General features: G+C 39.0%; 2 protein-coding genes and 1 pseudogene across 7 annotated transcripts in view; 2 read left to right on the plus strand and 1 right to left on the minus strand.

The window, feature by feature from the left end:
* Window positions 1-21,669, plus strand: CFAP96 (cilia and flagella associated protein 96). 5 transcript variants are annotated; one of them, XM_074396719.1, is made up of 8 exons: window positions 5-245; window positions 2,959-3,146; window positions 5,220-5,439; window positions 9,209-9,346; window positions 9,445-9,520; window positions 14,081-14,260; window positions 17,479-17,645; window positions 20,307-21,669. In XM_074396719.1, the coding sequence occupies exons 2-8, from the start codon at window positions 3,044-3,046 to the stop codon at window positions 20,353-20,355; spliced, it is 933 nt and encodes a 310-aa protein (XP_074252820.1). In that variant the 5' UTR covers window positions 5-245; window positions 2,959-3,043; the 3' UTR covers window positions 20,356-21,669. The 5 variants fall into 5 exon arrangements, with proteins under 5 accessions (XP_074252821.1, XP_074252820.1, XP_003933888.1 ...); XM_003933839.4 differs by having other exon boundaries at window positions 6-270; XM_074396720.1 differs by lacking the exon at window positions 9,445-9,520 and having other exon boundaries at window positions 1-270; window positions 9,151-9,346.
* Window positions 5,457-8,084, plus strand: LOC141584041 (large ribosomal subunit protein eL19-like; annotated as a pseudogene).
* The window catches only part of CCDC110 (coiled-coil domain containing 110), a 27,649-nt gene continuing 23,378 nt past the window's right edge, over window positions 17,640-21,910 (minus strand). For both annotated transcript variants that reach the window (XM_074396717.1, XM_074396716.1), the window contains one exon: window positions 17,640-18,058. In XM_074396717.1, coding sequence (XP_074252818.1) covers window positions 18,018-18,058 — 41 coding nt within the window. In that variant the 3' untranslated portion in view covers window positions 17,640-18,017. The remainder of the gene's footprint in view (window positions 18,059-21,910) is intronic.

The following is a 21,910-nucleotide window of genomic DNA, read 5'->3' on the forward strand; positions in this document are numbered from 1 at the left end:
CTATGTGTTCTTCAGCGCGGACTCGAATCTCCTCGTCTCCCCCCGCAGCGTGCCTGTAATGGATTCTCCCGTATCCGGGGCAACACATCACCATCAACGCCGGGTCAGGCAGAACATGCTGAGGCGCTTAGCGGCCCGGGCGTCTGGCCGGCGGCGGGGAAGCCTCGCCGCTCCTGTAGCGCGGTTAATCCAAACTACCTGGGGCCACCTGATCTCGGCTGTCGGAGTGGGCATCCTCGGGAGAGGTGACTTGGTCCTCGCCGACACCAGGTGTTGTCCCTTAGATGCCTGCCTCTTCCGAGCCTCCGTTTACTTCCTGGGAAGTAGATTCATCACCTCCTCCACTTTTCTGTCCCCTCTTCACCTCCCACGACAGTTTATCCGTACCTTTCTTACCTTTCCAAGGGAACGTGCCATACTTCCGCTCTACACGGTTTTCTTGTCTAATAGATGCCTCTCCTTGGGGCAGCATCTGTGCCTTCTTAAATCTGTGTTTCTAGTTTTTACCAGCAAGCCTGGCCCGAAGGGGTTTGCAGAGTCTATGTTAAATAAATGAATAAATGATTTCGTAAATGTTGCTCAAGAAGAGCTAAGTAGTGGCGGGGCCGGGCGCGGTGGCTCACGCCTGTAATCCCTGTACTTTGGGAGGCCGAAGCAGGCGGATCACCTGAGCTCAGGAGTTCGAGACTAGCCTGGGCAAAATGGTGAAACCCCGTGTCTACTAAAAAGAAAAAAAAATTAGTAGTGGGAAAGTTCTAGGCAATAATTTCTTTCCTTCCTCCTCCCTGGCTGGGAGCTGCGCGGACGCCGGGATCCCCTGAGAGGGAGAAACCTCAGTCTCGCTGCAGCTCCTGCCCTTGTGGAGCCAAGTGTATTAGGGCAAACAGCTATTAGTGAAAGGATCCCTCACGACGAATGTAAGCTGATGACCTAGCAGAGAAGCACTTTAAGGGCTTGGAAGAAGTACATGGCACTGTGATGGAGTTAAAGAAGTGATTAAAAAACTGAGCAGTCCGAAGAAGCAGTGTTAATGGCGAGGGGTGGGGTGTGGAGAGAAAGGGGCGGCATGCGGAGTAGCTGCCTCCAGAGAAACGGCATGGAGGATGGGCCTGCGGCTTGAGAGAGCCCAGTCTAAGGACGGAAAGAGGACAATCGCAGCCAAGGGGCCACGAGGGGGTTTCCATGGTGGCAGATGAGGCTGGCTGATAAAGGACCTGAGACATTTAGGCCCAGTAGCTGCACAGGAATCCTTTGTGGTTGGTCAATGGGGTGGAGCTTTGAAGTATACTGTAAATCAAAGTACTGCATCTTGACTGATGTTTGGTTTTAAAGCATCCCTGATCAATGGAAGAGGTAGGATGTGGAGAAGAGTGTTATATTTGCTTAGTTTAAAATGAATCTTCACTTGCCCCTTTGATGTTACACATTAGCAATGATTCATGCACAGGTGAGCCACTGTTTCAGGCAGGCTTGCAAGGAGGCACTGAAACAGTTTGCTCTAAATTTAAGGTAAAAGACCGGGCGCGGTGGCTCACGCCTGTAATCCCAGCACTTTGGGATTCAAGACCAGCCTGGCCAACAGTGAAACCCTGTCTCTACTAAAAATACATTAATTTTTAAATAAGGAGTTGCATGTTTAATATTTCACCTTTGTTTGAAGTGGTCATTTCCGAAGAAAGCTCAGAGTTGAAGTATGCTCGTTAACAAATACTCAGAAATCACTGTTTTGTTCTTTTAGTTTTGTTCTTGTTTTTATCTTGCCTAAATCATTGTTCTTTTCCCCATTCCCTTGATAATTTACCAGTGACACATTTCTTATATTTATTTAAACTTGAAAAACAACTTCACGGGCCGGGTGCGGTGGCTCACGCCTGTAATCCCAGCACTTTGGGAGGCCAAGGCGGGTGGATCACGAGGTCAAGAGATCGAGACCAACCTGGTCAACATGGTGAAACCCCGTCTCTACTAAAAATACAAAAATTAGCTGGGCATGGTGGTGCACGCCTGTAATCCCAGCTACTCGGAAGGCTGAGGCAGGAGAATTGCCTGAACCCAGGAGGCGGAGGTTGCGGTGAGCCGAGATCGCGCCATTGCACTCCAGCCTGGGTAACAAGAGCGAAACTCCGTCTCAAAAACAACAACAACAACAACAACAACAACAACAAAAAACAACTTCAGGCATTGTAGGGTAATATCTAGATGTGTTGTGCATTCTGAAAAGCTGTTATGTTTTCAATATAAGGGACAATGCAGGATGCTGAAATCATTTTACCTAAACTGTAAAAATGTCTGCCTTTATATAATTATATTAAAATCTACCCTGAACTTCTCAAAAGGATTTAAGTACACTATATACTAATAATTTTATCATTTTCAACGGATAAATGGCAGTGCAACAGATGATATTTTACACATTCCTTTGTAATGTGTGGGCACTTCACATGGAGAGTCAAGGGGGAGGCTCATATGGACAATTTTGAGTCCCAGTATTCTTCTCCAGCCCCACAGAGTAGATTCTTTCCCCATAGAGTAGGAGACTATTATTTTACAGTAAACAAGACTCTTGACCTGGTGCGGGGGCTCATGCCTGTAATCCCAACACTTTGGGAGGCAGAGGCGGGTGGATCACCTGAGGTCAGGAGTTCAAGACCAACCTGGGCCAACATGGTAAATCCCTGTCTCTATTAAAAATACGTTAGCCAGGCGTGGTGGCACATGCCTGTAATCCCAGCTACTCGGGAGGCTGAGGCAGGAAAATCACTTCAATCTGGGAGGTGGAGGTTGCAGTGAGTGAAGATGGCGCCATTGCACTGCAGCCTGGTCGACAGTGAAACTCCGTCTCAAAACAAACACAAAAACAAAAAAACAAAACTCCTAGACTGGAAGTTGGAAGTATTTAGAACTGATCATCAATAATCACTTTTTTCCTAACCTTTTCCCCTTTATTTTTATTGTTAGTGTAAAGTAGGATTTTGCTATAAAAGAAGTGACCCTAAGGAACCTTTTGAAGTTAGCGGTATAGAGAGTGCCACCAGAAGCCACCATGCCTGTGGAAGGAGGAGGGAAAACAGACATGGAAAGGATTGGTCTCTTTAGTGAGATGGAATACGTTACTGTGGGTGATAAATATGTGTCACCATTTAATCGTAAGTATATTTGGTTTTCTCTATGAAAGAATAGTGGGTATTTTCTATATAAAATTTGAATTTAATATGTAAATCAAATGACATTTTAATAGTTTATATTTTAAAGCATTTATTTCTAAAGTTGGTTAACTTGTAAAATTTCAATGGAGTTAAGCGATAACTTTATTTATTTATTTATTGACAGGATCTCTGTTACCCAGGCTGGAGTGCAGTGGCCTGATTATAGCTCACTGCAACCTCAAACTCCTGGGCTCAGGGGATCCTCCCATGTCAGCCTCCTGAGTCCCTGGGACTGCAGCCACACACTACCATGCCCAGCTTAAATATTTTGTGGAGAAGTGGGGGGGGGGGTCTCACTATGTTGCCTAAGCTGGTCTTGAACTCTTGACCTCAAGAGATCCTCCCCACTCAGCCTCCCGAAGTGCTGGGGTTAAGAGGCCTGAGCCGCTGCATCCAGCAAGAACTTTATTTTATGAGAATAAGAATCTCGTTCTATTAGGCTTCTCTATCCTCATTTCTTGTCCTCATAGGTGATTTTCTTTCTTTCCAAAGGTGCCTGGCAGTTTTCTCCCAGAATATTTTGCTTAGATGGGACACTCCGTTATGCAAACAGCATTTGCATTTGCATCCAAGTAGGCCATCCATTATTACCTTCCTGAGAAATGCAATGCAAATGAAAGGCTGAGGGGTTTTACGAAAGTCATAAGGAATAAAAAGAGCTAATATACATGAATATTTAAATGTCTCAGTTCAATTTTTGGAGACCCAATTACTTCTAAATAATAATACAAAATAAAATACTGATTTGGAGACTTCTCCAAGATACATTATTAAATAAAAAAGCAAGGTGCAGAATAGTATATATAGTGCGCTAAGAATTAACAGCGTGATTCTGAGAGAGCATTTTAAAAAAATGAAAAAGGATGTATATGAAAACATTCACTCGAACATACCTGAATATTCTTTGGGAAACAAAATGGTTATCTCTTTGCCTGTGGAAGAAGAATTGGGTGGCCAAGTATAGAAAAAGACTTCTTGTGAAAATGTTTGAACTTTTGAATTTGGAACTATTTGAATGTATTACCTTTTCAAAAATTGAGGTTGGCCAGATGTGGTGGCTCACAGCTGTAATCCCAGCACTTTGGGAGGTGGTGGCGGGAGGATTGCTTGAGGCCAGGAGTTCAAGACAAGCCTGGACAACATAGTGAGACCCTGTCTCTACAAAAAATACAAAAATTAGCTGGGCATGATGTCATGTGCCTGTAGTCTCAGCTACTTGGGAGGCTGAGGCAGGCAGTTGATCCCAAGAGGTTGAGGCTAGAGTGAGCCATGATCACACCACTGCATTCCAGCCTTGGTGACAGAAGACCTTGTTAAAAAAAAAAAAAAAAAAAAAAAAAAACTTTAAAAAAGTCAGTGATACAGATTCACATTTTAATAGCCAGTTGAATTAAGGATTGTGTGCACTTCAAAACAACATTCTACACATTACCAAAGCTATCCTCAAATAGAGCATTCCTAGATGGAAATTATGAAAGAAGTTCTAAATACATATTAAAACAGTCTTTAAAAAAATTACTGGGCTACTAGCATTTCATAGTATAAATTCCACAGTTTAAAAATCTGTTCTCCTATTGATGGACAGTTGGGCTGTTTTATGTTTTTGATTATTATGAATAAAACTGCTATGAACATTCTTGCTAATGTCTTTTAGTAGCCATAGACACTCGTGTGTCTTAAGTGTATGCCCTAGAGAGGAATTGCTTCCATTTGAGTGTGAAACACCCTTCTCTTCAACATGTGCACATACTCTTACTGATATCTCATGCAGTGCTTCCTAGTATATAGCTGGAGAAACATTGAATTAGATGACTTTAGGGTCTCTACCAGCTCTAAAACTCAGAGTGTATAACCAAGACCTTACATATTAAAATGTTTTGATGAAAACCTCTTAGGTCTTATTGTCAAGATAGTCATTCACACAGAGCTTTCAGGGAAATTGTTCTCTTATTTGTCATGTCCTTTAATTGAGATTAAGCTCAAAATTATAACATCCCTAATTTATTTTTAAAGGACCCTTTAATGAGGCTGCAAGCAAAAATAAACAGATGCTACCTGGGGGATCCAAAGAAATGTCCGATCTTCAGGCAGGTTATTTTGATCCTCATTTTGTAAGGATTTTTGAAGGTGAAGGCTACATAAATCTGAATCAAGTGAGGAGACGGGACATGATGCAAGCAGCCAAAAAGAATCTAAGCAAAGCCTTCCTCCCTAGTAGTGGAGATAAAAAGCCGTAAGTGTTTTGGAAAACGTCTTAAATAGATTGTTTGCACCTTTATCCCTAAATTAAATGTTTGTTTTTCTGTAGGACTTACTTATGTGAAATGAATTTTTAAGTATTATTCTTAGTTTGTCTTAGGTGGAGATAGTTGTATTGGATGACTTAGATTGAAAAGTAATCTGGATTAAATATATTCTCATCATATTAAAGTTTGGATTATCTATATCACTGTGGTCTATTTGTTGATATAGTAAGAACAACCTAAATAAAAAAAATTTGTTCAAAAACCTTGCAAAAGTCAGATTGGAAAAAAAATTGCCTTTAATTATTGTGTCTGTGCCCTTGACTATTTTTTCTGCTGTTAAAGAAGAATAAATAAAAATGTGAGGCTGGGTGCAGTGGCTCATGCCTGTAATCCCAGCACTTTTGGAGGCCAAGCTAAGAGGATTGCTTGAGGCCGGGAGTTTGAGATCAGCCTGGGCAATATAATGAGACTCCATCTCTACAAAAATTAAAAAATTAGCTGGGTGTGGTAGCATGTGCCTGTAGTCCCAGCTACTCAGGAGGCTGAGGTGAGAGGGTCCCTTGAGCCCAGGAGTATGAAGTTACAGTGAACTATGATTAAGCCACTGTACTCCAGCCTGTATGTCAGAGTGAGACCTTATCTAAAATGAGACCTTGTCTAAAAAAAAAAAAAAAAAAAAAGTGGAATTAAGACAAATTTTTTTTTTTTTTTTTGAGATGGAATTTTGCTCTGTTGCCCAGGTTGGAGTACAGTGACATGATCTCGGCTCACTGCAACCTCTGCCTCCTGGGATCAAGCGATTCTCCTGCCTCAGTTTCCCTAGTAGCTAGGATTATAGGCATATGCCACCACGCCTGGCTAACTTTTGTATTTTTAATAGAGATGGGATTTTACCACGTTGACCAGGCTGGTCTTAAACTCCTGACTTCAAGTGATCTGCCCAACTTGGCCTCCCAAAGTGCTGGGATTACAGGTGTGAGCCACTGTGCCTGGCCAGAAATTCTTTTTTGATAAAGAAAAGAATTTATCAAAGATACATGATTTTAAAGTTATTGTGAAGATATACTTATGGGTTTTAACAGTATCTTAGTTATGACAACCATCAATGTGAAGGATCTTTTCTTCTTACCATTCAATTACTTTAACATGAGACCATATAGTCAACGTAATGTTATATAACTGAGATTTAAAATGTAATGTTCATTCACATCCAATAGCTTTAAGTCAATTTATTAATTTGATAGATAACTGAAGTCTAATTTTGTGCTTATTTACTGTATTCTTTGAGACAAGTTAAATTACATTTGGATAAGTTGTACTTCCTTCTAATTCCAGTAGGCAATGTCAGCCAAAATTATTGTCACTATTAAGAGTGAGGATTTGTGGCTGGGCACGGTGGCTCATGCCTGTAATCCCTGCACTTTGGGAGGCTGAGTTGGGCGGATCACCTGAGGTCAGAAGTTTGAGATCAGTCTGGCTAAAATAGTGAAATCTCGTCTCTACTAAAAATATAAAAATTAGCTGGGCTTGGTGGCGGTCACCTGCAATCCCCGCGGCTTGGGAGGCTAAGGCAGGAAAGTCACTTGAATCTGGGAGGTAGAGGTTGCAGTGGGCCGAGATCATGTCACTGCACTCCAGCCTGGGCAACAGAGTGAGACCCTGTCTCAAAAAGAAAACAAAACGCCTTTCGCTGCTGCGGCCGCAGCCATGAGTATGCTCAGGCTTCAGAAGAGGCTCACCTCTAGTATCCTCCACTGTGGCAAGAAGAAGGTCTGGTTGGACCCGAATGAGACCAATGAAATCGCCAATGCCAACTCGCGTCAGCAGATCCGGAAGCTGATCAAAGATGGGCTGATCATCCGCAAGCCTGTGACAGTCCATTCCTGGGCCCGCTGCCGGAAAAGCACCTTGGCCAACCAACAGGGCAGGCACATGGGCATAGGTAAGCGTAAGGGTACAGCCAATGCCCGAATGCCAGAGAAGGTCACGTGGATGAGGAGAATGAGGATTCTGCGCTGGCTGCTCAGAAGATACCAGGAATCTGAGAAAATCGATCGCCACATGTATCACAGCCTGTACCTGAAGGTGAAGGGGAATGTGTCCAAAAACAAGCGGATTCTCATGGAACACATCCACAAGCTGAAGGCAGACGAGGCCCCAAGCAGCTCCTGGCTGACCAGGCTAAGGCCCGCGGGTCTAAGACCAAGGAAGCACGAAAGCACCGTGAAGAGCGCCTCCAGGCCCAGAAGGAGGAGATCATCAAGACTTTGTCCAAGGAGGAAGACACCAAGAAATAAAAGCTCCCCCTTTGTCTGTACATACTGGCCTCCGTGATTACATAGATCAGCCATTAAAATAAAACGAGCCTTTATCTGCATGCAAAAAAAAAAAAAAAAAAAAAAGGAAAGAAAAAGAAAACAAAACACAAAGAAGAATGAGGATTTTCGGTGGGTTCAGTGGCTCACACCGGTAATCCCAGCACTTTGGGAGGCTGAGGTAGATGGATTGCTTGAGTCTAGGAGTTTGAGATCAGTCTGGGCAACAGGACAAAATCCCATCTCTACAAAATATACAAAAATTAGCCCAGCATGGTAATGCATGCTTTTAGTCCCAGCTACTTGGGAGGCTGAGGCAGGAGAATCACTTGAACCTGGGAGGTAGAGGTTGCAGTGAGCTGAGATCATGTCACTGCACTCCAGCCTGGGCAGCAGAGTGAGACCCTGTCTCAAAAAGAAAAAAAAAAAAAAAAAAAAAGATTGAGGATTTTCTTCTTTTATTTAATTTTATCTTTTTCTACCTTTTGACATTTTTGATAGATCTGAATTTTTAATTTATTGTTATTACTGTTTCTTGAACTTTTTCATTTTCTTAGCTATAAATTAAAAAATGTGATTTTTTACCTTCACTACTTTCTTTCTTTTTCAAGGAATATATATATATACATTTTACCCTTGAAATAACTTTTTCCTATTTTTCAGTCTTTTCTCCTGCCTGTGATAAACTTTTACTCATGTGGTAATAATTGGGAATTGCTACCTTAATACATTAGTTTATAACATGCTTATATTCATCTGTCAGCCAAGAAATAATAACAGTTTTATAATTAGACAAGCTTTCCTTTAAAAAAAATAATTCACAGATATGTGAAAAACATCTGTAATTTAGTGGATACAGAAAGTGTTTCCAAAAAGAGAGACTGGTGTTATAAATCAGATACCCTCATACAGGCACATATTCAACACCAAATTATGGATGCATAGGCATGTATGTATGTATGTATGTGAGATAGAGTCTTGCTCTGTCACCCAGGCTAGAGTGCAGTGGTGTGATCTCAGCTCACTGCAACCTCCACCTCCCAGGTTGAAGCGATTCTCCTGCCTCAGCCTCCTGAGCAGCTGGGACTACAGGCACAGGCCACCATGCCCGACTAGTTTTTTGTATTTTTAGTAAAGATAGGGTTTTGCCATGTTGGCCAGGCTGGTCTCAGACTCCTGACTGCAGTTGACCCGCTGGCTCAGCCTTCCAGAGTGCTGGGATTACCTGTGAACCACCACGCCCGCCCCTGGAACTGCAGGCATTTAATAAATTCTAAATAGAGTGACTTTTAATGCTTGCGTGAAATCACGTTCTGGGTAAATTATGCCTGTCTGTGCATAGCTCTCCTTTCTCGGCATTATCCTTGCTCTATTTCCTTATAGACTTAAAATTTGCCATTTTAACCTCCTCCTTTTAAAACGTCAAAACATCCTATTGAAGATGCGGCTTAGGAAGCTACTACGGAACCATAGGCGGCCCAGTGCCGTTCTTCAGCGCGCAGTCGAGACCTCGAGAAAAGTACGAGGCACCTGGAAAGAATTTATACACCAACCCCGGAAAGAAAGGAACTGGATATGGGTAAGGTGTTTTTAATACTTTCTCATATTATGTTTTGAAATTTTTAAAAATTAAATTTCTGAACTCTGAAGTCACCATGACTTACTTTGCTTCCTTAGCTACGCAAATATTACCATAGGTAAACAGTTTTCACACGCTGCCGACTTCTATGACGCACCAAAACAAAATTATAAGGTAAAATAATCTGTTTTGAATGTTTCAATTTTTATTTTATTTAGTTAATATTAGTAATTCACTTGAGATCAAATTTTGTTTTGTTCTATTTGTGTCACTGAGGCAGTGACAAACTCATGTTTATGAATTGTGATAATTTTGCCCTTTTATTAGATTTTCATGTCTTGCTGTAGATCCTCTCAGCTCCTTCCCCGGGATGAATTTTATCTCTTGCTGTGACTTACCACATGTGTTTTACATCTCTCTACACTAGCTTTGAAATTTCTATTAACCTGGTCTGATCAACTATGTTCTAATTTTAAGTAAAGGGTCATATCCTGACTCTTAGCTGTATTCCCATCACATCCTGCTATCTGTGCCTGCAAAAGTAATGGCAATACTTCTGGGCTGATCAAGAAGCCATTATGATGAGCATGTGGGATGGAAGAATGAATGGCAGGGTGACGGGAAAGAGTGGAAGTTCACGGGTGGATGAATCCTGTGAGGAGAGAGAGTTACAGGATAGGAGAAAACTGCTCACTTTATTAAGTGGCAGAGATAAAAACTGAAAGGTACTAGCATATGCCCCTCACTGTGTACAATACTTGCCTTATGATGAGACCTGTTCCCTTATTTTTTTTTTTTTTTTCTGAGATGGAGTTTTGCTCTTGTTACCCAGGCTGGAGTGCAATGGCGCGATCTCGGCTCACCACAACCTCCGCCTCCTGGGTTCAGGCAATTCTCCTGCCTCAGCCTCCCGAGTAGCTGAGACTACAGGCACTCACTACCATGCCCAGCTAATTTTTGTATTTTTAGTAGAGACAGGGTTTCACCATGTTGACCAGGATGGTCTCGATCTCTTGACCTCGTGATCCACCTGCTTCGGCCTCCCGAAGTGCTGGGATTATAGGCGTGAGCCACCACGCCTGGCTGAGACCTTTTCACTTATATAGGGAATGTCTGTGTGTAAATAAATAAAGGAACTCTTATAAATTTTAGAACCATATGAACATAATTTCACAATATCAAGATAACATAAAGAAAGCTGGTTGTAAAGGAAATTCAAGTTAATCTAGACATTAAGCATTAAATGGCAATCACTTTATAGTTTTTTGTTTTTATAGGCATGCAGGCTTTAACAGTTTTGCTATGGTGATTTTAAGTACCAGTGGAATGTGAGAGAATAATGACCAATTTTGCAAATGGCCATGTCCAAACTCAGGAACAGTTTTCTGTTAAATTGGACAGAAACCTTTGTTCTTATAAAATAGTGTGTAAACTGCTTTTCATCCATAGGAATAATGATGCATACATACTACATAACTATGTACAGTGGAATTTTACAGTGGCTCAGTAATTAATCTTTCACCCTATATTTATTGGGTAAAAGATAGTTTTCTCTCTTAACAGGAAAAGCTTTTTTATTCTCATTTTTAGAACTTACACATAAGTCAGAAATTTTATGGTCCTAGATTTGCTAATATTCTAAAAGTAATTTTCAAAATGTATCTTTTTCTTTTAGTATTTTTAAGAGATTACTCCACTGTCTTCCTGTTTGAATTGTTTCTGATGAGAAACGTGTTGTCTTGCTCATTTTTGTTCTGTATGTAATGTGTCCTTTTCTCTACTTTTTTTTTTTCCTTTTATGACTATTTAATTAGTTTGATTATGATGTGACTTTGTGCTGTTTCCTTTTATCCTTCTATTCTTGGGGTTTATTGAGCTTCTTGGATCTATGGGTTTATAGTTTTTCAAATCAAATTTGTAATATTTACACTATTATTTCTTCACTTTTTTTTTTTTTTTTTTTTTTTTTTTTTTTTTTTTTTGAGACAGAGTTTCGCTCTTGTTACCCAGGCTGGAGTGCAATGGCATGATCTCGGCTCACTGCAACCTCTGCTTCCTGGGTTCAGGCAATTCTCCTACCTCAGCCTCCTGAGTAGCTGGGATTACAGGCATGCGCCACGATGCCCAGCTAATTTTTTGTATTTTTAGTAGAGACGGGGTTTCACCATGTTGACCAGGATGGTCTCGATCTTTTGACCTCGTGATCCACCTGCCTCGGCCTCTTCACATATTTTTAATCTCTCTTTCTCTTCCCCTTCAGAGATTACAGTTACATGTGTATTAGGTCTCTTGAAATTGTCCCACAATTTACCAATGCCCTATTAACTTTAAAAAATGTCCTTTTTTCCTTCTCTGTATTTTATTTGATGCATCTTCAAAGTCACTAATTACTTTTCTGTAACTTTCAATCTGCTGTTAATGTCAACCAGTGTATTTTTAATCTCATACATTATGGTTTTGCTCTCTAGAAGTTTGAGAATTTTTAATGTCTTACATGTCTCTACTTAACCTTTTGAACAAATAGAATATGGTTACTGTCTTAATGCCCTTTTCTGTTAGTGATAACATCTACGTTAGTTCTTGGTTAATTTTAAGTAATTGATTTTTCTTCTCAGTATGGGGTCATATTTTGCTACTTTGAATTAGTGGCAATTGTTTACTGAATGTCAAATACTGAGAATTTTACTTTTTTGGGTGCTATATGTTTTTGTATTCTTATAAATATTCTTGGGCTTTGTTTTGGAATGCTGTCAGATTACTTAGCAATGGTTTTTATTTTTTCAGGTCTTGTATTTAAGATTTGTTAGGTGTGATAGGAGTTATGATCAATCTAGGGCTAATTATTCCCCCCTGTTGAGGCAAGACCTTTCTAGGCACTCCATCCGACGCCCTGTGAATTAAGAAGTTTTCTTGCACAGCTGATGGCAACCAGCACAATTCCCGGTTCTGTGTGAGAGCCAGACACTGTTGCCTCATACTCTTTCAGGTGGTTCTTTTTGGCTTTGAATAGTTTCTCACAGATCTGCTGATCAACTGAACATTCCAGGGCAGGGGTTGGTAAAACAAATACAGTATTCTTCTGGTAAAAGGTGACTATGCTCTAGCAAAAAGTGATCCTAAAACATTACATTATAATCACATGCATGAGAATCACTGAGGGTGACTGTTAAAACTGCCCATTAATGGGCCATACAGCAGACCAATGCCATCGGAAATCTTTGAGGGAAAGGCTTGGTGATTTGTAATTTGAATAACTTATCAAGTGATTCCCATGACACTTAAATTTTGCGGAACACTGCCCAAAAGATCAATAGAATAAATTTTGAGTACCATTGTTGTGATATGGAAGGGTGGAGAGCAGATCACCAAGAATGCATGAATGTCCTACAAGGAAGGAGGATAAGCAAGGGCAAGAGAAAAATCCAAAAAGAGGGAAGGATTTGGAAAGTGCCACAGTGGGGTTCCTAGTAGCAAAAGTTAGTCTTCTCTCAAATAACTATCTGTTGTAGATTTCATTTATCGAGTGTTTTCAGTGCAGTTTGTTGGATTATTTACCAGATTTTATATTTACAAAGAGTGAAAATGTATCGATATTCACTGTATGGTTGTCTTTTTGAATCTATATTTCATAATGTGATTTTTTGCTACTTTATTAATAGACAGTGATTTATATACTTAGTCTTTCTGGTAGAAATGATTACAACATAGGAAAAAAGTGGCTGCTGTTTTGCTTTGAATACTAGATAGCAAAAAATATTATGAAAATGTTATATATACATATATACATATATAAATATGTGTAAATATCTATACATATATATGCATATTTATATGTATATACATATATAGCTACATATACATACATGTATGCATATATACACATGTATACATATATACATATATATGATATAGGTATAATCTCATGTACATATAAAATATTTTTAAAAATTATAAAAATGTTATATATACACATCTCATATATATAAAATCATATAATCTCATGTATTATATTAAGGGGGAATAATAATGTCTTTATTTATAGTTGAAGATGATTGACACTAAAAGATAACTTTTCATTAAGGGGGAATAATAGTGTCCTCATCTGCATTAAGGGGGAATAATAATGTCCTCATTTGCATTAAGGAGGAATAATAATGTCCTCATTTACGTTAAGGGGGAGTAATAATGTCCTCATTTACGTTAAGGGGGGAATAATAATGTCCTCATTTGCATTAAGGGGGAATAATAATGTCCTCATTTGCATTAAGGTGGGAATAATAATGTCCTCATTTGCATTAAGGGGGGAATAATAATGTCCTCATTTACATTAAGGGGAGAATAATAATATCCTCATTTACAGTTGAAGATGATGTGACACTAAAAGATAACTTTCCCAGTCTTTGTGAAATGCTGCGAAGCAGGAAGGGCTTGAACTAGAGACAAGTCTCTTTATACTGCATCATACTACCCAGGTGGTTCACATAGATTTGTTCAGGTGATAAGGTCTCAGTACCACAAAGAAATTTGTATCCAAAGTGAATAATCATAGTTCTGCTTGTCTGTAAGTAGGCATGTCTTTTGTATCATAAAAATAAAACTTAGCAAATTAATGTTTTAAAAAAGTGCACCTAGCAATATGTACTTAAGAATCATGTTTATATTAAAATGTAAAAGATTTAACTCTGGGTTATTTTCAATTTGTTTAACCTATCCTATGCAATTTCAAATTTACAGAAAGCGAATGAAGAACACCATCGTTTACTTAAAGGAGCACCGTTTAAGTTAAATCTTCACCCAAGGGACTATTTTGATGCTAACCCTTATTTTTCTGAGGGACCTTTACCACCAATTAAAAAAGAAGAGAAGAAAGAAGCAATTTCAAATACTTTTAAACCTTCTTCTCCTGGTAAAAAGGTAAGCTAACAATTTTAGGATGAAAAAAATTAAGCATTATAAAGAAATACTGTCTCTTGCTGTCAAATGATTTTTTTCCTATGTATATAATAAACTTTTGTTTGTATTGATACCAAGAATCCTGTCACCCATTTTTACAAAATTACCTGAAATCACCAAGTATGAATATAGTGTAGGGGATAATGAAGCTCTTGTCATGAAGTGATTGTTAGTCTCTTCAAATGTATTTGAATTTATACTGATTTTCTTTTTTTTTTGAGACGGAGTCTCACTCTGTCACCCAGGCTGAAGTGCAGTGGCATGATCTAGGCTCACTGCAACCTCCGCCTCTTGAGTTCCAGCGTTTCTCCTATATCAGCCTCCAGAGTAGCTGGGATTACAGGTTCGTGCTACCACGCCGGTGAATTCATAATGAAGTTTTGAAGTGCTTCTCTACACCCTAGGTCTAGTTTTTCTTTTTTCTTTTTCTTTTTTTTTGAGACGGAGTTTCGCTCTTGTTGCCCAGGCTGGAGTGCAATGGCGCGATCTCGGCTCACCACAACCTCTGCCTCCTGGGTTCAGGCAATTCTCCTGCCTCAGCCTCCTGAGTAGCTGGGATTACAGGCACGCGCCACCATGCCCAGCTGATTTTTTGTATTTTTAGTAGAGACAGGGTTTCACCATGTTGACCAGGATGGTCTCAATCTCTTGACTTCGTGATCCACCCACCTCGGCCTCCCAAAGTGCTGGGATTTCAGGCTTGAGCCACTGCGCCCAGCAGGTCTAGTTTTTTTTAAAACCATAAAAAGCCAAACCATCCTTTAGTTTTTGAAATGGTAATTAAAATTAACTATCTCCCTACTGCAGAAGTTAACAAGTGATAATAAAAATAAAATGCTTCAGCAGTTTATAAACCTGAGTCTATATTTTTTTCTGTAAATTTCCTGTTCATTTTTCTTGCAGACCTTCAAAGTTTATGATTTTGATACTGTAAGATGTCTTGTAAGATCTCTTCATATATTAAGGGTACTACTTTTGTTATTTGTGTTAAAAATAATTTTTAAAATCTTTTGGATCTTTGGTTATGGTATTTTGTGCTGTTCAGGAATTTAATAAGTTGATGTAGTCAGATTTATCAGTCCATTGTCGGTAACGTTTATGTCATTTTCAGAATGGCTCTTTACCACCAATATTAGAATAATGTGTCTTCTTAATTTCTTCCTTTAGTCCTATCCTTTTGCATTTAAATATTTATCTAAAATACATTTTGATGCAAAGAGTGAGGTAGGAATCCAGCTTTTATTTAGTTTGGGGGTATGAGGACACTTTGGGCAGTGGAAATGTTCTGTATCTTAATTGTGATAGTCATTTCAAGGGTGTAGACATCTGTCAAAACTCATAGCATTGTACACTTTAAATGGAGTATAGTTTATCATAGGTGAATTAGACTTTAATAAAACCAATTTTTTAAAAAGTCAAGTTTTTCCTAATATGACTGATGGAATAATTCATTTTTAACACCATTACTTTGAAATGCCATTTTTATCAAACCCCAAATTCTTATTTTTGAAGGTATGTTTCTGAGTTTTCATTTCATTTGACTATTTCTGCCCCAAAAAAACCTTTTAATTTCTATTATGTTTAATAGTGAGTGGTCTAGTCTCTTCTTACTCTTTAAAATTATGCTGGCTGGGCATGGGGGCTCACGCCTGTAATCCCAGCACTTTGGGAGTCCGAGGTGGGCAGATCATGAGGTCAGGAGTTCGAGATCAGCCTGCCAAAGATGATGAAACCCTGTCTCTGCTAAAAATATAAAAAATTAGCCTACCGTGGTGGTAGGTGCCTGTAATCCCAGCTACTTCAGAGGCTGAGGCAGGATAATCACTTGAACCCAGGAGGCGGAGGTTGCAGTGAGCCATAATCGTGCCATTGCACTCTAGCCTGGGCAACAGAGTGAGACTCTGTCTCAAAAAAAAAAAAGTTATGCTGGTTATTCTGTCGTATTCTCAGAACTTCAGAATTATTTTCTAAAGTTCCAAAAAGGAAAAGACCTTTGATATATTATTATAAAATTTACTCTTTATATTTTTTGATGTATTAACATTTATTTTATTTTTTATTGTACTTTAGGTTCTGGGGCACATGTGCAGATCATGCAGGATTGTTGCATAGGGACATCTGTTTTGTGTAGGTTTTCTATCTCTTTTTGGTTGATGTTGATTATTTATATTTTCTTAGACAATCAGTCATTTCATTCAGGTTTTTGAATTTATTCACATAGAAATTTACAGAAATATTATTTTATATTTTTGATATTTAAGATAAGTATAGACTTTCCTCACTTCTTTTGCATTCTGGATTCTATTACAGATTTAGCTATTAATCTACTTTTTAAAGCATCACTTGGATTTATTTAATCCGTGTTTTTTCTATTTTTAATTCATTTTGCTTTTATACTTTTAATTTATTTAAGCTTTCTTAAGTTTTCTTATTATTGTGATCTTTAATCCATGTGTTTTCAGTCGGGAAAACCTGAAAACTTATAATTGTGTCTTTCAAATGAATTAAATCTTCATGTATATTTGGCATATATACTATAAGAAAAGGGTGCCTAATTAAATGAGTTAGGATTCTACAGAATTTTCCTGATGACTATATAGAATATAAAGTTTAAAATTCTGTCAAATCAGTTTAAAAAGTCAAAGCAAATATTTCTGTCTTGAGTATAGGTTGAAACATATTTTGATTGACTTCTCTTAGTCTACTACAAGAACGTTTGCCTCCCACTTTCTATTTCCATATGCTATTGCTTATTGCTTTTTTTAAGTATCTTCTCCATCACTGACTGCATTTAGTAAACTCATGTTGTGCCATCCTCCTTGTTCCCCATTCTCTATCAAAATACATCTGACCTAGGTTTTCCCTTACTTAATAGACTCACTTTCTAACCAAGTGAAAGCCTGGTGTGATAAACTCTAAAATATTAATGCTTGGCAATTAGTTTAGATTGTTACCTTACTATAAACATTGTCATTTTTATAGAGAGCTTTTGGATTATGATGTTTTGACCCTGTAAAGCTGGTGATAGGGAGACCTTTTGGTGGTATTTGAATTAAACAGTATCATTTCCTTTAAAACCGACTCCGCAGGCTACCAAAATATGTGTGAACTTCTTCACAAGCTAATTTTGTAGAGGCATTTTACAAAATCACATTAAGTTGTCTCATTTTTCTTTGCAGCCTGGTGGAATGAAGGCAGGAACGTTTGATCCTTACCCATCACATTCTGCCGACCCTTATGTGACTAAATTGGCAAAGATTCCTGGCAAAGACGATAAGATTTTCCACCCACCAAGTGGACCAAAGAGCAGACCAGTTGAAAGTATAATGACTTTGAATGTCAGAAGGTAGGAATGTTTCACACTTAGCTTATAAGCCAACAAAAAATTGTTTCCAACTTTTATCCTTTTTCAAAATAGTATCTTTTATTTATACATACTTTTTAAAATGACAAGTTTGGGTGACTTTAGACATCTCAGCTCCTTCCATGTACAGATACCTGCCCTCCCTTGTAGAAATTCTCTCTCATCTTCGGAAATTCTCAGCTGAAAAAGCCTAACTTATCTGCACCAAACCATTCTGTGCATAATTTTTACAGCAAATCTGTAGCGCCTTAGTGTGAGTCATTTCAGACTAGTTAGATATTCATAGTTCAGTTAGCAGTACAGGTTATCATTGGCTATTTCTCAAAGGGAGTTTCTTAGCAGTTGTGAGGAATCCTAATGATGCCTGAGAGTTCTGTCTTTAATGTTGAGATAACCTGTGAAAATAGGAAATATTCTGGTTAATTAAAAATGCCAACATAACTATAATGCTTTGAGAAAAAGTATATTATCAAAGTATCTTAAAACTTAAATTTTATCCAGGTTTTGTACAGTCTCAAAACTGAAAAAGTTCTTTGGAGCAAAAACAGTCAATTATTCTGTGTCTAAAGGACACTAAGTTTACATTCTTTTATAAAAATGGTAATACATCTTTATCACTTGGGGATAGTAATTACAATACTAACATCATTATTACACACACAAAAATACTGCCCTTCATGGGCCGGGCGCGGTGGCTCAAGCCTGTAATCCCAGCACTTTGGGAGGCCGAGGTGGGTGGATCATGAGGTCAAGAGATTGAGACCATCCTGGCCAACATGGTGAAACCCTGTCTCTACTAAAAATACAAAACATTAGCTGGGCATGGTGGCGCGTGCCTGTAATCCCAGCTACTCAGGAGGCTGAGGCAGGAGAATTGCCTGAACCCAGGAGGCGGAGGTTGCAGTGAGCCGAGATCGCGCCATTGCACTCCAGCCTGGGTAACAAGAGTGAAACTCCATCTCAAAAAAAAACCAAAAAAACCAAAAAGGTGTATTTCTGATTATAGGCATGAGCTACTGCGCCTGGCCGGAAAGATATTTTGAATGGCGGCTTAACCTATATGGGTTTTATTATATAATATGCTAAAGTAGATGATGATAATGACTGATTTTTGCCTATTTTACCTACTCTTTATAGTACTTTGGTGACAATTTTGTGGAATAAGTAATTGATTTTGGCCTAGCAAAATTCACATTTTATGAATTAACAGAAACTGATCTGTGTCACTGAGCCACGATTCCCCTAGATATTAGGGTAAATGTATGTAATTTAAACTGTTGTTGACAGGAATATTATTATCTGTGGGCTAGTTGATGGAATATTGGACTTAGAAACAGGAAGATATGAAGCTTTTTTCTGTCTTTTTAACCTTTAACCTCTGGCAAGCCACCTATCACTACTCTGCCCAACTTCATCTAATAAACAGATGGCAAAATTGGAATTTTCCGCATCACACCCACCCTCTGATAGATGGAACTTTGTGTGTGAGGGGGAAAGAGGACAGTATTTCAGGTTTTCTGTGTGTTATTTTCTATCCAGAGAATAAACCTGAGAAAGTTCTATGATGCTGTAGCATATATGTTTGGAGCAGGGAGAAAGAGAAGAATAAGTGATTGTTCTTTTGAAAAATCAGAAGTTTATCTTCTGTTTAGTAATTTTGAATTTATTGACATCTCTTTCTTTTTATAGTACATTATCAAAACATTATCCTAAATCAAGTTCTAGCTTCTTTTACCCTAATTTTAAAACTAGTAAACCTTTGGACAGTAGTTTTAAAATTGATTCTGTAGTTGTTTTCCTTCTTAAATTATATGTTCTATGTATATTTGGCTTTAATGAAGTATTTTAAGTTGAGAAAATTTTGGCTTTGGATTGTTAATATGTTACAAAGAGCATTAGTTTTAAATTTTTTAATGAAAAAAGTTTTTATAAGAATGGACAGATAGGCTGGGCATGGTGGCTCACGTGCGTAATCTCAGCATTTTGGAAGGCCAAGGCAGGCAGCTTGCTTGAGCCCAGAATTTCAAGACCAGCCTAGGCAACATGGCAAAACTCTGTCTCTACAAAAAATATAAAAATTAGCCAGGCGGCCGGGCGCGGTGGCTCAAGCCTGTAATCCCAGCACTTTGGGAGGCCGAGGCCGGTGGATCACGAGGTCAAGAGATCGAGACCATCCCGGTCAACATGGTGAAACCCCGTCTCTACTAAAAATACAAAAAAATTAGCTGGGCATGGGGGCGCGTGCCTGTAATCCTAGCTACTCAGGAGGCTGAGGCAGGAGAATTGCCTGAACCCAGGAGGCGGAGGTTGCGGTGAGCCGAGATCGCGCCATTGCACTCCAGCCTGGGTAACAAGAGCAAAACTCCGTCTCAAAAAAAGAAAAAGAAAAAAAAAAAAAATTTAGCCAGGCATGGTGGTGCATGCCTGTAGACCCAACTACTTGGGCGGCAGAGGCAGGAGGATTGCTTAAAAGCCTAGGAGGTTGAGGTTGCTGTGAACCGTGATTGCACCACTGCACTCCAGCCTGGGTGACAGAGCGAGACCTTGTCTTTAAAAAAAAAAAAAAAAAAAAAAAAGAATGAAGAATGTACAGGTATTTGACCTGCACTATAAAATTAATGTGTGTTTATTTTCCTATTTTAGGGCACTTAATTCAAAGAACTACAAGACTACTTCAGTACCATCCTATTAGCAGCTGGGAGACAAGCAGCTTTCTAGATCTTAACTACCAGTGATTCTTTATCAAGAGCTAATTGCTTGAAAAAAATATAGTGTTATGGAGCAGATAGCTAAAGCATTTAAAAGAAATTTAAGCCTGCAACTCTAATTCTCTTCCTTATTTTAATACTACCACTTGATAAATAGTATTTGCTACTGACACGTGGTTGCTGATTTATGTTTTTAGATCTATGTTTCTGAGCAGACTATGTCTACACATTTTGTAAAATCCTAAAGTGCAATCTGTCATTTGGTTTTACTTCTAATATTACTTCTAATATTTACTTCTAATAAAAAAAAATTACTTGGGTTGGAGGGGAGGTGGAAGTGGCTGCCGGAAGGGTAGAAAGTGCACAGTAAATTCTTGCTGTTTCTTCTCAGAAGTATTGAAAATTGGATTGATAGCTATCCAAGTGTCATAGCCTACTAAAGCATTCTTAACATCAAAGATAAATGTTAGATCCATTTATATTATTACACAGATACAATATATACGCATGATATAGTCAGGCAGATGCTTCAGCTTATATGGTAACATGCCCTCTGTTTGTGGCTTTACGTAAAGCATCAGATTATTTAGCCAATGGCAGCCCCAGGATGAGTTGAGGGGTTGAGGGGGAATGTACTTGTCAGCTGAGTATCTTATAAAAATTATGAAGTTGGAAGATGGATGAAGTCAGTCTTTGGGGTCCTCCCATGTTCCTCTCTAGCTGTCAAGCTGCCTCTCCTGAGGCATCCCACCTCGGCCTCACCTGCTAGTCCCCAAGTTATCACTTCTCCTTCACCTGCCCTCTCTTTAAAAAGTATCTGCTCTTAAAAGACATGACTTAAATATATTACTGTAATTCATAGTGAGCTATCAAGAGCCCTCATTCAACAAGGGTAGGGGCTGGTGGTGTTTATATTTTAAAAGGGAAATGTAAAATATCTGTATATCAAATAATGCATTGGGAAAGTTATCTTTGATAAGGGTATGCTATGGCATGGCTGTGTCCCCACCCAAATCTCATCTTGAAATGTAGCTCCCATAATTCCCACATGTTGTGGGAGGCACCTGGTGGGAGTTACTTGAATCATGGGGGCAGTTTTCCCCATACTATTCTTATGGTAGTGAATACGGCTTACAAGACCTGACGTTTTTAAAAGGGGAAACCCCTTTGCTTGGCTCTTGTTTTCTCTCTTGCTTGCTGCCACGTGAGACATGCCTTTTGCCCTCCACCATGATCGTGAGGCCTCCCCAGCCACTTGGAACTGTGAGTCCATTAAACCTCTCTTTCTTTATAAGTTACCCAGTCCTAGTCTGAGTATTCTTTATCAGCATCGTGAAAATGGGCAACTACATGGTGCTTTCTTAGAACTTGTCCTTCTGCCAGTCCAGGCTGCCCAGAGCTGGAAATCAGATTGTAGAAGTCTACGAGACTCTTCTTTTGGGCCTCCCCGCTTTTTTTAAGTAGAGGGAACTAAGTCAAGCCAGACATATAGCTGGCTTTTGAAGGAGGAGTACAGATGGTACAGAGAATTTTTACAAT

Source organism: Saimiri boliviensis, chromosome 3 (genome assembly GCF_048565385.1).
Source record: "Saimiri boliviensis isolate mSaiBol1 chromosome 3, mSaiBol1.pri, whole genome shotgun sequence".
Classification (NCBI taxonomy): Eukaryota; Metazoa; Chordata; class Mammalia; order Primates; family Cebidae; genus Saimiri; species Saimiri boliviensis.